The sequence below is a fragment of the Cottoperca gobio genome, chromosome 17 (assembly GCF_900634415.1).
Source record: "Cottoperca gobio chromosome 17, fCotGob3.1, whole genome shotgun sequence".
Classification (NCBI taxonomy): domain Eukaryota; kingdom Metazoa; phylum Chordata; class Actinopteri; order Perciformes; family Bovichtidae; genus Cottoperca; species Cottoperca gobio.
This window is the reverse complement of record NC_041371.1, coordinates 5129963-5147530: the sequence shown is the minus strand read 5'-3', so window position 1 is coordinate 5147530 and position 17568 is coordinate 5129963. Positions and strand designations below refer to the sequence as shown.

General features: G+C 38.6%; 2 protein-coding genes and 1 long non-coding RNA gene across 3 annotated transcripts in view; 2 read left to right on the top strand and 1 right to left on the bottom strand.

Moving 5' to 3' along the window:
- piezo2b (piezo-type mechanosensitive ion channel component 2b) overlaps positions 1-6928 on the bottom strand; it is a 71478-nt gene extending 64550 nt beyond the window's left edge. Inside the window, 1 exon segment of the mRNA XM_029453227.1 lies at positions 6360-6928. Coding sequence (XP_029309087.1) covers positions 6360-6423 — 64 coding nt within the window. The 5' untranslated portion in view covers positions 6424-6928.
- On the top strand, positions 6521-9143 carry LOC115022254 (uncharacterized). The gene is made up of 3 exons (XR_003833862.1): positions 6521-6654; positions 6987-7085; positions 8158-9143. It is a non-coding gene; the product is annotated as an uncharacterized LOC115022254 (long non-coding RNA).
- A 4043-nt stretch (positions 9144-13186) lies between these two features.
- Positions 13187-16937, top strand: LOC115022593 (cathepsin Z). The gene is made up of 6 exons (XM_029453635.1): positions 13187-13344; positions 13975-14138; positions 14570-14749; positions 15059-15209; positions 15942-16107; positions 16283-16937. The coding sequence occupies exons 1-6, from the start codon at positions 13214-13216 to the stop codon at positions 16406-16408; spliced, it is 918 nt and encodes a 305-aa protein (XP_029309495.1). The 5' UTR covers positions 13187-13213; the 3' UTR covers positions 16409-16937.
- The last annotated feature ends 631 nt before the right edge of the window (positions 16938-17568 follow it).

Below are 17568 nucleotides of genomic sequence, written 5' to 3'. Positions count from 1 at the left end.
GTTCATGCTTGTCAAATGGGAGGATTTGCCAATTTTCACAGCTTTTTTAAATTGCAAACTAAATATCTTTGAGGTTAAGAGTGTGTCATATGAAGGAGATTGTTCGATTAACCAAGAAAATAATCTGCAGATTAATCTCTAATGAAAATAATCTTTAGTTGCAGCCCAAGCTTTCAGTATTTACGATGTGTCACTACACATGACACTGGATTATGTAACTCTACACATTACACTCACCCTTTCCCGAACACTCCCCCTACACACACACACACACACACACACACACACACACATATATATATATATATATACACACACCCCGTCGGGACACATGAAGGAAGTCTTTTGAGCTCTTGATGAAAGTTTAAACACTTAAGTGCAAACATGACTTCCAAAAAGCATTAATTGATGTATTGATCCGTAACGCACCTCCTTTCCCAGAGTCGGACTGACCATCTGCCCTGATCGGGGGCTTTTACCAGTTAAACAGCTCACGCAACCTGCTGACTGAACATCAGTTAACGCTTAAATGAACCACACTGTAGCAAACACTCACTGAAGCCTATGCATGAAGCACAGTTGAGCTTTTTAACAACCTGAGCAGTAAAACCAGCTCAAATAATATTTCACATAACATTTACAACCCACAGTTTTTCAGGTTTTCCTCATGTATGCACAAAATATGTGATAAGCTCCTTCCTGTCTTACATTTCTTTGAACATTTTCAGGTCAGGATGTAGTGAGGGAACGGAGAGACGTACACAGTAACCTTGTACAAAATGTGGACACACAGTCTGACCTCCCAATTTCTGTATTTCGGTTATATCAACAAGCACAAAGTTTACAACCAGGTCGGCTGCGTGAGTTACCGTCTAAGTCACAGAGATCGGCCCGTCTGGGCAGCTACTGGTCTTGATCTACTGAAAAATTACACTTAACTGCTGAAAATGGGGCTTTTATTTATCTTTGCACACTCAATGGACCTATTCATTGACATTTGACTTGGCATCGACTTCTCCCTTGCTGGAGCTTTACAGTAAGTAACCTTCAGGTTTTCTCTGTGCTCCGATATGGACCAATGAAAACTAACAAAAGTTAATAAATGTTATGGGGGGCTGTCATTTTTGAGAAAAACCACCAACATCTGTAGATTATGTGATTAAATTTCATGTATGCACGAATGCTTGATATGCCAGACAGTCCAACCACCAACATAACACCATAAACAAAGTCTTTTAAAATCATTTTTCATCATTTGCTTTTCAAACATTTTCAACAAGTATGTGAGACACCCAAAGTTTCTAGGATGAATAACTGACAATCTTTACTTTTTGGTCTCACACCCTGCAACATTTCTTTCCACACCCACTTAATTTTATCTTCGTTAAATGTTGCATTAAATAAGCTCTAAACTTGCCCAAGTTGGTAGTCCGGAGCCTGCGGCCCACATTATTCATCTGTTCAGAGTAATAGATCTAAAGAAGTCTATCTATACAGATAATCTATCCGTATCTGCATGACTCTGCTCCCACTGCTACCCAGCAGACACTTAACCGCAGTCTTCCTGACCATTTGCCTTCGCTGTATGACTCACCATCTGAGGATTTTTACACAGGGAATGAAAATAAACTGCCGTTGTTTTCAGACATCAGATTACTGCAAAACCTCCACATCTAGTATGAATCAGGCTTTTGTCTCTCCCAGTAAAATCTATTATTACAGCCACACAAAGCCGGAACACAAGAGAAGCAAGGCTGTCTTAAATGTGAAATCAAGGCCAACTGATTTCATAGTTTGAGCCCGAAAACATAAATGTCATGATAAGAAGATAAGGAGGTGTGGTGCCTGGCCAGACCGAGCTCTGGGCGATAACAGAGGAATTTAAGCTCCGCAGAAGAACATAATGAAGAGCATACACCATCAATCTATACCAGCACTGTGCAGAGCTTTACTATTCTTTATCAGAAACTTATAAATAAGTGGTTGATGGATGTCACATCCAAATAAACAAGGGTAAAAAATAAGCCTTTCAGATGACATAACACATCTTCTTGGAGCAGCTAATTTCCTTCAGGGCAGCAACTGATGTATATCATAAATATGTGTCTTATTATTAATTTCTTGACTAATTGTTTGGTCTATAACATATCAACAAATTGTGTCAAGTTTATGTCTTCAATGGCCTTATTGCATGCGAGTAACAGTCCAACACATGCTCAGTTTACTATCATAGAAGAGTAAAAATATTTGAAAACATACATAAATAATTAATAAATCATCAAAAGTGTTAGTGTTAGTCACATGACTAATAGATAAATTCAGTATTAATTGCAGATTTAATTTAGTTTGATTCGATTTTAAAGATTAAAAGTTAGTTAGCTAGCTAAATACAGACTAGCTATCTACTAGCTAACTAACTAACACTAGAAGCTAAGGTAAGTAGGTGCTAGCTCATTACTCATAGCCTTGTGGCGTTACTAGTAAACAAACAAAACAAGTATTTAACATTACAGCTACAGTATAATGGTAAATACTATAGCTACAGTAATAGTAGCGAAACAGAATCACAAGTAGAGAACAAGTCAACGGAAATGTTAAGTCAGCTAACATTAGCTAGCATAAGCTACTTGTCTTACCAAAACAAGTTAACGTTAGGCTGTTTTGTAATAATAACAAGCATATTGAATTAAACGGGTGTTTAATTGTTTTTTTTATTCAACTTTTCATTTGAGATAGAAGAATATTTGAGAAGTTAACAAACGTTAAATTTAACTAACGTTAGCGTAGATGTATTAGAATGCTAGCTTGCTGCCTAGCTACCAAAAATGAACAAAACATGGTTTGTTTATGTTTTAGACGACAAACATTAAACTCCATTTTAAAACAATTTTACTTTCAACCGTGAATTCTCCCAAAGCCATCATCTTCATGCATCTCGCTGCTGAACTAACATAGTGAGTCGTGAAATTAAACACTTATCCACAGTTTTCTGATTTATTTCTAGGAATGATAAAATTATGGATAAAATGAGTCTTTCTTTTACAACCTCACCCCTGACACAAGGTATCATATGTAGCACTGTATTTGTCGTAGTACTTTTTATGTCAAACAATAATAAAATTAAAGCTAACATTTAACTAAACTAACTACACCTGAACTAACAGTTCTGATTCTGCTTGATTTAAAAGGTGGTTTTGGTTGAATGGTTGTTTTGTTTAGGTATTAAAATTGTTTGTTATCACAAGAGACAAATCCGATTTCAGTGGATTAAAAAAGCAGCTCTGGAGCATCATGATGGTGCCAACTGTGTCTGCAAATTCTCTGACCCATGCCCAAGAACTGGAGAGATGCCATCAAAACAACATCAGTAAAAAATAAAAACGTACTTCAGCAGCTTAGTGAAATTGAGGTGGTGTTAATAAACCTGATTTTTCAGAGCGTCAGTACCCTACAGGAAAATCAAAAAGCATCTAAGAGCAGTATGTACGCCATTCAGAAGCTGAACGCACGTAATACCATCCAAGGGTTTTTATGGTATTAATTGGGATAAATAGACCAATAGTATTTCGTTAGACACAAATGTATTAATTATTATAATTACTCTAAAACTTATGATAATCTAAATTTGATTGATGAATGATATTAATTATTATATGTTTTATGTGTACTGTGAAAATAAGATGTTTTTTCTTATCTTTCTATTTTCTCTTACCCAAGAGAGCAAAAACAAGAAAACATTGGTGAAATTGTGGATACGAACAAAAATAAGAGAAAATGTGTTCTTGTATCACTTCCTGCATGATTGATGCCCAATTCTTTAAATCCAAATTAAAACCTAAAGCATCATGATGATGCTCCCATCATCTGCATGGCACCTCCCTCCCTCTGTTTGCTTCAGTGCTTTAATCTGCTGCCTGACTCAACACATCTGACCGGCAGCTCCGTCGCCGTACATCCACACCACAAGTTTGATATCAGATCGGATATTTGGGAAAGTGCATGCTCATAATCATGTTCATACTCCAACCTCTGCCAGTAAACACGTAAACAGCGTCCTGTTTGATCAGCTAAACTGTAGCTGTGTGCAAATGTGTGTGTGGTTGAGGAGACTGTGTACACACGGGCCCAGCAGTTCTGCGCTTTTCAATAGAGGTGCTGTCAGATGGCCAACAGGAAACACAAACTATGTAACGTCAGCAGACAAGTCTTTCACTATAGGACGTGAGAAAAGAGACAGTGTGCAGTATATTACGCTACAGAACATATACAGTTAGGGTGATGTTTGGAGTCAGATAGCATCTGCTGTGCTGCAGTGTGTTTCCTCCCTGTTTATTCAGCAATGAGAGGCAAATAAATATACTTTTCTTTTTCGCCCCAAAAACACATGACACCAAAACCCAAAATAAAAGACAGAAAATATAATGAACTTTTAGCCACAAGTGTGACAAATAATAAAGAAAAAAACAAAAGGTGATGTGTTGATGGTTATTGATTTACATCCATTCAGTTTTAATTAAGATCTTTGACTATCAAACAGAACAATGGAGGAACATGAGCTTCTCTCATCCCCTCACGCTGTTCCTGTATACCTTCACCTTCTTTCCGCTTCCTTCATCCTGTCAGTCGTACTGTGCAGAGCTGCAAGTGAATGACAAGTGTTCATTTGCACTTTGAAAAAACATAAAATATTAAAGGTATATTTACGATAAGAGGGAAAGGCAATTCTTCCCTCCCTCACAACCGCATTATTAATTCATACTGTTAAAACGACTTTCCACGAATTAATGGAGACAATGCATGGCCTCACAATTGCTTTTGGAAATAAAGGGGTTGTCAAGTGATGCATTATGGTGGTACTGAGTGGGTCTTATCTATAGACAGCATGCTGTTAGCTTTAAAAGTACCTCAGCTCCAGAAGTCTTACACAGACACCACAGTGGAACCTCAGTGGCAGTTAGACGCTAATCATGTTTCACTTGTGGCCTACCACAGAGTTACAGCTTAAAACACAAACTGCATTTAATAGAGTGTGCAAGGCGCGATCATGCCTCCTGCTTCATCTCCACAAACTCTCAATCAAGTGTGTGCCTTCTTCAGTGAAACCAGTAATAACTGAGACTTTTACAGTCTGATTAAAGCTGACTCCAGAATCCAAATAAGCAGCCAAGTTTGAGTGTGAGTCATCTTCTAAATCTGCAGTGAATCCAACAAAACATTCACTAACACAGCAACAATAACTTCGTCTGTGTACAGCGCGTTTCTTAACAAAGTTACAAATGCTGTAAACAAAACAAGAACACTGACTGAAACTCAGAGACATGTAAAACATCACAAGACACGACATGTAGCTCTAACACGGCGAGGGCCATTTAAATGGTAATTAACAGTTCTAACAATATAGTACTGAATGTACTGAATGTCCAGTCAGCAGCTAAACAATCAATAACGAGACTGATGATTCAATAATAGGCAATAAGCTAAACTCAGAAACTACACTAAAAACCACAGAATAATTTATAATGCTATAAAAAATATACACAACATGATTTAACTGCAACTTGATTCGCTGTTTGGTCCACATAAGCAATCTGACAGTAAGGAATAGTTTTTATTCTGAGCAGAGGGAAACAGTTAACTGGTTTGTGATTTGATTGTTTTTGCATTTCAAACATTGAAAAGAGGAAAAAGATGCATTTAATATGTCCGTTTCTTTTTATATCATACATTTCTAAAAACATGCAAACTGAGACAGACACTGTGCAGAGTGTGGAGACTCCACACGGTTGTTTCTGCAGTGACTGGACACTCTGCTGTTGGCTGTGTTTCCATTCCAATCCAATAAAAGGTGACAGCCAGGTGAAGAGCAGTGCTGGTACACCACCGTTTGCAATTTATATAATTGTAAAATAGTGTGCGACTCTATGCAGTCTGTTGCTTTTGTGTGGGCTCAGTTTTAAAGCACACAGATTCTAGCAGTGAAGATAAATGAACGGTGACCTCCAGCATCATGAGGTCAATCACAAATCAGCAAACAAATCTATTACACGATCATTCATTTGATTTCAGCTCGTAAGGTTCTGCATATTCAAATACTTCAGGTTTGTACTATTGTACCTCACATGTAGAATTAATGTCACAGATTTGCACGAAAAAGTGGGAAATGTTGCAGTCAGGACGTTAAATATAAGATACATGCTTTCTTAAACGTTACACTTCAGTATGCTGAACTGATTTATAGGATAATATCAGATAAAGTATTAGATTAATTGATCAATCACCCTAACCCAACCTGGCGCATTCACACCACTATTGGCCAATAAAGATGCGTAAAAAGTGTGGATTCAAAGAAAGGAACTCACCAGCTGCAAGACACATTGGCAGCAGTAACCTGAAGACCAGCCCGCACACCACCTCAGAGGCCATGGCTCCGGGCAGCTCGTGTTGAATCCAGGTAAAAGTAGCGGGGAATTGTCTCTCTAAGGTTTCTCTTTCATCCCAAACTCCTGCGCTCTGTCAAATCCCAGCTGACATCAAACTGATGCGCTCCTCCAAACAGCCACATCAGCTCTCCCTGATGACACCTGGACTCCGCTGGTTATTCCACAGGGAAAGATTGCGCATTTGCCAAGGTTCACCACAGCAGGCATGTCATCGGTAAGTAATGTCACCATGATAGTTTTAGTCGCTCAGATGCATGAACGTCATGTTGACGCTGCACAGGACTCAGGTGCGCAAACAGCTGTGCTGGCACAGCGCGTAGAAATGCAGGAGAAAGGAGCCAACAAGTCCTCAAGTCCAATTAACCTTTCTTTCTTTTTTAAACTACAAAACCACATTAAAGAGAAACGTCCACAATATAATTAAAGTCTGACAACTCTTCTTCTGTGGAGCGTGACAGGAACACCGGATAATGTACCCTTCCCTTTTCTGTCCCCTTGGTGAAATTTGACTTTCTGACTTCTGGTGTGGATTGTATTCTCCAACAGGAGGCTACAGGACGAGCCTGTGATTGGCACGTGACTCAGCCAATGAGAAGTCTTCGTCGGGTAGCCGGCCCAGCCCCTTGTGATAATTGGAAGCAAGAGGTGGGACGCAGAGATGGATGGAAATACCACAAGTAACACTAGAAAACGTGTCCAATACTCCACAGCTTCTTTTATTCTACAAACATATGTTCTCATAGTTTCGTATTTAATCTGAATCTTTAAGGCTATGAACATTAAATAGGGAAGATAACCTCCAGGAAGGTTTTATAAATGTTATGAGACTTTCCCTGATCATTGCATCCCTCCAGGTCTGCCCAGCTGTTCATTAGAGAAACAGCGACACGCACTGGCTCTGCACAAAGCGGCACATCCACTTCAATGTAACCCTTGTTACCACAAAACAGGCCTGACAGATTTGTCCTTGCAGGCTGGAAAAAAAACGTTTCTTACCAAAAATGTTTTCAGTTCTTGAAATAATTAAGAGCATTGTAACAAAAACAACTTCTCTGACTTATATTTAATCCAATAGCATGCTGAGTAAACAGACATGTATCACGACTCAACCCCAAATGTGCTCAGATCTGTTTGGGAATTTCCAAACATGTTGGGGACATGTAAGTGGATTTGCATCATTGTGGAGTTAGTTGTCAGTAGGTAACGTGCACCGCCAGAAGGTCGAGTTCTTTATTTTATTTATCCAGTGAAATGTATATTTACTTGAGAGTAAATGTAAAGACATTCATGGTCCCCAAAACGACTTTGAGTAAATGATTTTTGGTTAAACACCAGCAGGAAAGACGCCTGAAGCGACTCGACTGTACAATAACAACTTGAGTTGACTCACATAACATCAGATATGTTTTATGCTTATTTTTGGAACACAAATTAATCTTACCATTGACAAAATGATCGGATTGTAATGACTGTAACTGCTTTCCCCCTTATTTCCCAGATATCAACAACACGTAAAGCTCCACTTGAGGTTATTTATCACGGCTATTAAAAGAAAAATACAAAAACAACTCAAGGAGCGCTGACCTTGTGTTACTATAAAGAGCAGCAGCCAAGCATAACATATAATTAACACCAATCAATCGTGCATGCTTTGATCTGTTTAATGACTATATTGACAAGGAAATGATCCATGTTGTTTCCTCTGTGTCTTCTGAAGTGCATTAGGAAGAAGGAAAGCAATGTCTGATGGGAGTCGTCCGGACCGAGCCAGATGACCCTCCACCTGGAAAACACGGGGCACTTAAAGCAGCAAAGGTCCTGCTTTGAGAGGTGATGAATCACCGTTTGGAGGGATTCAGTTTATGAAAATAAGAAAAATAAACATCTAAATGCTTCTGAGGGAGAAGCTGACTTTGGGGAGATCGTCAACATCCTCGTCGCCAACCTCTCTGTCCTGAAGCCTCACTTTTCCCTGGACATCCAGAGTGCCTGGATGCTCTGCTGCAGCGGTCATGTGGGAGCAGTCAGAGAGTCACCCACGAGGCCCCGAACTGCAGCCAGCAGTGATCAATAACCAACCTCAGAACATGGCAGCCCTTGATTTGTTTCTGCTGTTTGAAGTCCGGACCTGCTGATCTAATCCCTCAGATGGATGTGAATCTTAAGTAACATTTGTCTTTGATCCATTATTCATCCGATTCTTGAGAGGGAGCTATTGATAAATTGACCAAATGGACACAAGAGTTCTGCACAGAACACAGTGAAGGTTCAGCTCAGGTGTTCCTCACTGACCTGCCTCACGCTATAACAGCACCAGGAATGATTTGTGCTGCTTTATATTGGATCCTTGTTCTGGTGCGAGGCCTCCAAGTGGGAATTGTGTCAAAGAGTGCTCGTCATGAGACAGTTTTCAAGGAGACTAAAGGGTTTGGGCTCCTAATTTTCAAATAGATATAACTTAATGCTGCATCTTAAAATGGTACATTAGACAATAATGTACCTCCATCTTTGTGCTAGTAGTTTAGGGAAACCTCGTTCCTGTTTCAACATGACATTTACAAAACCATTTCTCTTTGAAATGTGCATTCCCTTTATGCTCCTATATGTTTCTTTTAATATTCATCTCTTTTGTGTTATTTCTTTTAATATGTGGGATTTGAATAAAGGTAAAAAATGCAGCCAGGTACCAACATGTGATGGAACGTCTGAAACTAGAAGAGCAAAGTATGTTCACACTGACATGGGTGGGTGTCTACATACTTTTGGTCATATAGTGTACATCTGTGTGTTAATGTTTATAGTGCAGGAATAATTTCTTAGATTTGTAAAATACTATTGAAAATGACGCAAAGACATTATAGTATGTCTTTAAAGAATTAGTTTTATCGCTGACCTACGATCGATGTGGATGAACATGAATGATGAACAGCACGTTTAATAAAGAAATGATTCTCTAAAGTTTACAATTTCGAGGCGACGGTTAACAAAACAATCTCATCTGAAGGTCACGTTCATCCACATCTCACCGTCCTCCACAAGCAGATTGTTTTTTTTATTCTTTTCAAAAACACTGTCACAGCCTGAAATATTCATGTGACTTTGTGACAAAATCTTTCTTAAATGCTGAATTTGTTATAAATTCACTGGAAACCCCCCCTCTGTCAGTCTGCAGCAGCGTTCGCCAAGAAGAAAACAGAAGTGCAAATGAGATTAACGTCCAGATTGCTTCAATATCGATCCGCAAGTGAAATCCAAACTGTGTGTGTGTTCAATATTTACATGGATGCACTTTCCATGCACTCTAAAGGAGCCTCTGCTTAAGTGGGCTTTTTAGTGTCTTCTGCGGTAGCTGCGGCTGCACGTCGTCTCTTTTGGAATTTAGACCGATATTCTGAATATCGCTGTGTGGAAAACTGGAAAATGTTCGTGTTTTAATTGCACGCATTTGAATGAACCTCCTGTTTGGTTTATTCCGTGAGCTTTGCCCTCGAGCATGTAAACTATGTTGATTAAACATGCGAAGACATCGTAATCATTGTTTAAAACATGACAGTTTATAGAGAGAGTATAGAGATTATATAGGGTTTTTCCAGACGTTACGGGAGCTAAACTGCTAACACTGAGGGGAACGTTAATGTCTGCACAACATCTCACAGCAATCCATCCAATAGTTGTTAAGACATTTCACTCAAAACCACACTTTAAACTCATCGTGGCACTAGAGAGGAAGTCAGAGGATCACCAAAGGAACATTCATCCTCTGAGGAACACGTGAACGTCTGTACTGACGTTTATGGCAATCCATCCAATGCTTGTTAAGATATTTCATTCATCATCACGTATGTCAACCTCTACAGGAAAACGCAGGAGATCAGCAAAGTCAGTGGGATTCATCCTCTGGGAATCATGGATGCATGTACAAAACCTAAAAGCTATTCATCCTGTAGTTGTTGAGATATTTCAGTCTGGAGCGGCGGCCATTGCCCTCCGTATAGAGCCAGGCGCTCAAGCTTCTACTCTTCATCGTCATTTCAATCACTAAGATCAGTCTCTGCATCAACTACGGATGCATGACGTGTAACTATAAGAAAGGCAAGACAAATGAACAGAGCTGAAATGATCTTAGAAGCTATTCTGTATCGCGGATTAAAGAAGCATAATGGAAATCATCTTCTGCTGATTGAAGGTCTGTATCGTGGTGTCAACAAGGCTCATATCGCTTGCAGGAAGATGCTCATGTTAATGCACATATCCAGGATGTCGGGCTCATCATAAAGAACTGATATGTTGACGGATTGTCTTGTATTACCTCTGGGATGTTTGTAACATCACATTACATCCTGAAAGAGTTACAGCACTCAGATGTGAAGAGCAGCCTGTACGCTGTGAGGCCCATGTATTATTGAGGACTGTTTGTGCGTCTGAAGAAGGGGAAGAGTTCGGCTTTCACACACAGCAGCGATGAGCTCAGAGGTCAAAGGTCGTCGGGACGTCGGCGGACAACAGTCTCTGTGTTTCGCAACACAATGGACTTCTTGGGAAGAGTAGGCGGTGTCTGCTCTCAGAGGAAACGCAGAGTAGGTGACCTAATGAGGAGGAACGTCGAGTGTCTTTGTGATTAAAATAGTTTAACACTCAAAGAAAATAGTATTTAAGTATTTCAATTATGAATATTTTCCATCTATTACATACACATTTAATGCAATGTTTAGCTTGTACCTTTTGCACAAAGCCTCCTCCAGTAGAATAATGTTTACAGTCAGTTTAGACGAAGCTTACGTTTAATTCTTGGAATAAATAAACTTTGCTTCATGTTTATGGGCCAAGAAACTTGTTTTTATTATTCAGACTTGTCAGTCCAGAATTATAGCTATTAACTTTATTATCTTAGCTTTTCCTCCGGCAGATGGGGTCAAAGTTGTTTATTAATGGTTTCAGAAGCTTTAAACGATAAATTATTTGAGGTTAGCGACTCCTTCTGGGAACACTCAACCTCCCCGTCCTCACTGTCACATTTATCATCATTTTCTGATGTTCAGAGTCATGATTCAGTGTTTGCTCTGTGATGAAGCGCTGTTTATATTTTCCTGGTGCCTACTTTACCTCGGCGACTTGTGCTGCTGCTGAGAGGCTGCGTGAGCTCCTACATTTCTCAGAATGACCTTCAACATCCCACTGAACGTATTGTTTTCAGCTGTGGGTTTGGTGAAGAACACACAGTGTGATAAATGATTGCGAGTTAAAGGTCCTGTTTTCAGTGTGTCTTAAAAGTCCTTTAGAATTACAGTTTTACATGTATTATACGACACAATTATTATTATTATTATTATGGTTACACTGTGTAAGCAGCATTTTAATATATAAATAAAGAATAAAGAAAGAAATAAGTAAAAAATATGTGCATTATACTGCAATATATAACAACAATAAATATGTAGAAAAATATATACTTTAATATATAACAGTGTAAATAATAAATAAATAATGATTATGAAAAATAGGATCTATGATTAAGTGTATTAAAATGCAAGAATAATATAAATAAATGCAGTAGCAATGCAAAGTAAACCAGAGTAAAGCATGATGAGACATCAACACATGAACATCCTTTCCTTTTAATGCTCAGCAACTTTTACATTAGCTGCTGAGGATCACACAACAAAGAACAACTGGTGAGTGATTTATCTCGTGCTCCTGCTGAGGGTTCATTAGGTGCCTAATGCACAACTAATCTCATTATAGTTTAAATCATTAAAAGCACAAACAATAGTGCTTCCCCCTCACAAAAAAAAACAGACCTTGATTGTAGTTGAGCCTCATCCTGTGATATAATAACCTTGTTAAGAGCAGCTGCATATTATCCTTTAAAACCCAACCAATCATCAGGCCCTGCATTAGGTGTAATGTGATTGCAACTGGAAACTAAGTATGTTATTAAAAAAGTTTCCTGCTGACCCTGCAAAACCTGCACTGCTCTAACACCTGTTTTTATTTAGAAGACATTGATCCCTGTGGTGAAAAGCAAAAAAGAGTTAGAGGGACTGCACAGGATATGAAACATAAAGAAATAATAAACTTTTTTTAAAACAATGTATTTATTGATTTTCAACATTAGTAAGACAAATAGATCAAGACAATATTCAATAACATAATTGACAATACCTTAAAGAATTCTTGTTTAATTTGGCTATATACATTTTTTATTTATTTTTTATTTATTGAAAAAACATTCAAATGTACAAAAATGTACAAAACTCAACATAATGAATTTAATTAAATAAATGATAATGATAATGACAATAAAAATAATAAAAATAATAAAAATAATAAAATAGGGATGAATAGACAAATTCTAAGAAGAAAAGTCTTCTTTAAAGATTTCATCATAATGTTTCATTTTTTAGTATTTAAATGTTTAATAGCATAATAACGTATTCTTTAAACGTTTGTTGTTTTACATTCATGTATGTAAAATGTGCCATATATATATATATATATATATATATATATATATATATATATATATATATATATATATATATATATATATATATATATATATATATATATAATAGGTTCAACATAAATGTAACGTGTCATATTCTAAATGTGTAATTACACTTTTACAATAAACGACATGATGATTAGTTTTATATAACAGCTGTTTAGTGGAGGCTGTCATTGTAATAGGTGCCAACAGGGGGCGCTGCGTCACTTGACGTTACCTATGGCGTGCGTGCGTGCTTGCGTCACGTAAAACAGGAGATTCCAACATGGCGTCTTTAATAACAAACGTACCGCTGCTGTTTTGTTTATGTTCATTTTCTATGCAAATCAGCGGCTCCAGACTTTTCTCTGAGCCTTGTTATAAACCCATCAGAGGCGACAGACCACACTCTGTTCAGTAAGTGTTTGATTAGGATGCATACTGTTACCCAACAATGTTTAAACTATAAATATACTTATATACTATAAAGTAACATTTAGAATATCTGAGTACTTTGCTACTTTCACTATATTCTCATATATACACATATACTTTGATAATCCCCATTTTAATGGGAATAACCTGATCAAGTTTAGATTTTACATATATATATTATATATATATATGCAGTAAAATGTGAAATAACGTCGTCATTTCACACAGACAGGTCATAACACCGTATTTATTTCATCAATATCCATTAAATAATCACCAGGACTACTTAATGAAAATGTATCAGAGGGAGTTATAAAATATTTAATGATTCATGACCTCGTCTGCATGGATAATTATTATTAATGTGGAAAGATCTATTAAATTGATCTAAAGTCCTCAAGGTGACCATTGACTCATCTCCTGTAATCGCACCAAATTAGATGATTAACGGTACTCAATTTAAGCAAATTAATTACAAATTTATACACCTCAGGTGACCTATAGGGGTCAACAACAGGGCAAGGGAAAAGCACTGTTGACTGTTGATTTGGTCATTGTTTAAACAAACACATCACAATCTAGATATGCCTTTCACCCTTTTACTTATTTCAGGACAAAGGCCCGCCCACATGAGTACGTGAAGGTGTCGGACCTTCCTCCGTCCTGGGACTGGAGGAACATCAGGGGGAAGAATTATGTGAGCATCACCAGGAATCAGCACATCCCCCAGTACTGCGGGTCCTGCTGGGCCATGGGAGCCACCAGTGCACTAGCTGGTAAAATATGTTATATACAAAATGCATGTTATTATGCGTATTTAAAATATATTCATCATACATTTAGTTCACATAATATATTAAGCAGATATCATATTTAGTATTAAATGATGTCTGAGTTGCTAACGTTGGTTAACGTTACATTTCAAGCTCCATGTGACTGATTATTTATTATATTACATCCTTTGTATATTTCTTTAAGCATCTTCAAGCTCTTGCTTCTAACTATACTTGAGAAATGGAAATAATGTATCTCCAGAGTCGGTGCATGTAAATATATGTATATAGCTTCGTATGGGTTTCACTGTGTTAAGAACCTCCTTAAGAACGAAGAAGAAGCATCCACCCTGCAGGCTGGCAGGAGAAAGAGAAGGTTCCCTGAGAATCATTTTACCGTTTCAACATTTGTTGTTGTTTTTCTTCCGTCCCAGACCGTATCAACATCAAGCGCGGGGGAGTGTGGCCGTCGGCCTACCTGTCAGTCCAGAACGTGATAGACTGTGGGCAGGCGGGCTCTTGTTACGGAGGAGATCACCTGAGAGTTTACGCCTACGCACACAAGAGAGGCATTCCTGATGAAACCTGCAACAACTACCAAGCCAAAAACCAAAGTATAAAGATATACAATGTCTATCTTTTTATGAATCTTATTTCTCTGCTGTTAAATTTTCACTATATGGCCAAAAGTATGTAGACGCCCTGGTCTAGGAGCAATAAAGAACATCTTAATGCTGCAGTGTAAGAAGGAAATCTCCATATTTGAGGCATGAAAACTGCAGTTTCTGCCATTTTTGCATGAAAAATGACTTTAACGATTCATCGATTATCAAAGTAGCCGCCGATTTCTTTCTCTATTGCTCGACTAACCCTTAGTCGACTGTTCGTCGCAGCTCTAAAATCCTAATCTCATTTGTTTCCAGAGTGTGAGCAGTTCAACCAGTGTGGCACCTGCTCCTTGTTTGAGTCGTGTGCTGTGGTGAAGAACTACACGATATGGAAAGTCGGCGACTACGGAGAAGTTTCTGGAAGAGACAAGATGAAAGCTGAAATTTACACCAACGGGCCCATCAGGTAGAGTAAGTCATGCCCCCCCGGCCATCTTTTTAAATTCTCCCTCCACCGACAGTCAATCAAACTTCTCATGAGTTCATCGATTGAGCTCTAACATTGAGTCTATATCTCCAGCATAAGAGGGACGTCTCTTCTTCTTTGTTGGTGCGGTAGGCGTGTCCACACCTCTTGGCACAGTTTCATCTTTGGTGTCCGTTTACATGTTGGAACTTACACTACATTATGTATACATGCTGAACAATAGACTACATGTTGTATACAGCAGGGGTGTCAAACTCTTTTGAGTTCAGGGGCCACATGCAGCACAATTTGATCTCAAGTGTGCCGGACCAGTAACATCGCAGCATCACCGGGCGCTGTACATTAGCTGCCCGCTGCTCCTAGTAGTAGACTCCTGGTACTAAGATGGGTTAAAAGCAGAGAACACATTTCACTGTGTGTGCTCTGCATGTGTGACCATTAAAAAAAGAGGGTTTCATCCCTCTGATTCTAATTATAATAACATATAAATAACAACAACTCCACATGTTTCCCTTCGTTTTAGTGCAAAAAAGTACAAATACATTCTGAAAATGTTCAAACGTAATCTTTTTAGAAACATTATGAACAAGCTGACATTGTATAAAGGTACAACAACAGATGTAGCATTGCACAGCACATTAATCAAGGTATAAATGTGCAGGGTAACTCTAAGATAAGTGAACTGTATTTGTGTATCACTCTGTCTCTCAGCTGTGCCCTGATGGCCACCGGCGGCCTGGAGGAATATTCTGGAGGGATCTTCTCAGAGTTTCACCCGCTGTCTTTGCCCAATCACATTATCTCTGTGGCTGGTTGGGGCGTGGCGGAGGACGGCGCCGAGTACTGGATTGTCAGGAACTCCTGGGGAGAGTTTTGGGTTGGTCTCTCTCTGTCTCTGCACCACACCCTGCCTGCATAACCTGCTCTCAACGTTGCAGCTAGAACGTGCACACCTCACTCTTTTACCCATTATGTAATAACCAGTGTTTTTAAAACATCTTTTATGTTTCCAGCATACAGAATAAATAACATTTACTTTGTTTTGTTTTCAGGGAGAGCACGGCTGGGCAAGAATAGTCACCAGTGCCTATAAAGGAGGAAAAGGCAATTGGTTCAACCTAGGTATCGAGAAGCACTGTGCATATGGAGACCCTGTTTTAACTCAGGGGCTGAATTAAACTGAAGAAAACTGAAATACTCTTGTTTTTGTCACGATTCTCTTTTTGTTTTTAAATAACAGTTGATAGTTTTCATCATTTGGAAAGTTAAAGGAATAGTTCAACATTTTAAGAAATACATGTATTTGTTTTTTTTAGTTGAACAATGGCGATTATTTGTTATAGTTATGAAGTTTTTGCACAGGAGCAGTAACTTCCTGGAGTCTCTCAGCTGGTTGCCGGGCAACTGGTTCAGGAAGCAGCTTTGCTCAACACTCCCAGTAAAACCACAACGTGTCATTTTAACATTTTGCTATTTATGCTTACACATTAGAGCTAATGTGTTAATTAGTAGTTACCTGCAGACAGAGCAACGCTAGCAGTTTCCCCCTGTTTCCAGTCTTTATGCTAAGCTAAGCTAACCGGCTGCTGGCTGTAGCTTCGTGTTTCGACACGAGAGAAAACTTGTTATTATTATTTTTGTTAAACTACTGTAAATGAAATTTTGGAGTTATCCACAATATGAATAAAAAGCAACCTGGACAGATGACCTGCGCCTGAATTAATATTATTATTTAAGTTTAAAATAACTCAATCTCCAGGGAAAAAAAACATCTATGTGCAAAAACTGCAGGTTCTCACACGTTTCTAAGGAAACTATTCCTTCAAGCGACAGACGAGCTGAGTCACACATTTAAATTCAGAGAAACAGCGTTGGCAGGTCTGAGGAAAGCGGCTCTTACGGTTACATTTTTCTTGTGACACACGCTGCATAACATCTGCACAGACGTCTTCTAATGAGTGTTTGGAGACTTATTCAACATGAACTCAATCTGCTTTGCACAACTGTATCCCAGAGAGCAGATACTTTAACCGCTGCCCTTTACAGCGAGCAGGGTTCCCTCTTCCCTGACATGCAAAACCTGAGTGAAATGTTGTCTTTGTTGCGTTCAGTTGTTTCGTTAACGACAGCATGACTCCGTGTTTCCTACAGATACGGGGCCATTAATAACAATGACACTTGTTCTAGAAGTTTAGAGTTTTAGCAACCTGTAGGGGCTTTATTTTATGGACTTATTTGATTATATAGAAAACTGGAAGCAAAGACATGATATATCACATCCCCCCCCCCCCCCCACACACACACACACACACACACACACACACACAGCATGACATAC

What these genes read in the sequence shown, in the direction of transcription:
- LOC115022593 (XM_029453635.1), top strand. Translation starts at nt 13,214, where the DNA reads ATGGCGTCTTTAATAACAAACGTACCGCTGCTGTTTTGTTTATGTTCA. An exon ending in GACAGACCACACTCTGTTCA is followed by an intron (nt 13,345 to 13,974) that starts GTAAGTGTTTGA and finishes TACTTATTTCAG; the next exon opens with GACAAAGGCCCGCCCACATG. An exon ending in AGCCACCAGTGCACTAGCTG is followed by an intron (nt 14,139 to 14,569) that starts GTAAAATATGTT and finishes CTTCCGTCCCAG; the next exon opens with ACCGTATCAACATCAAGCGC.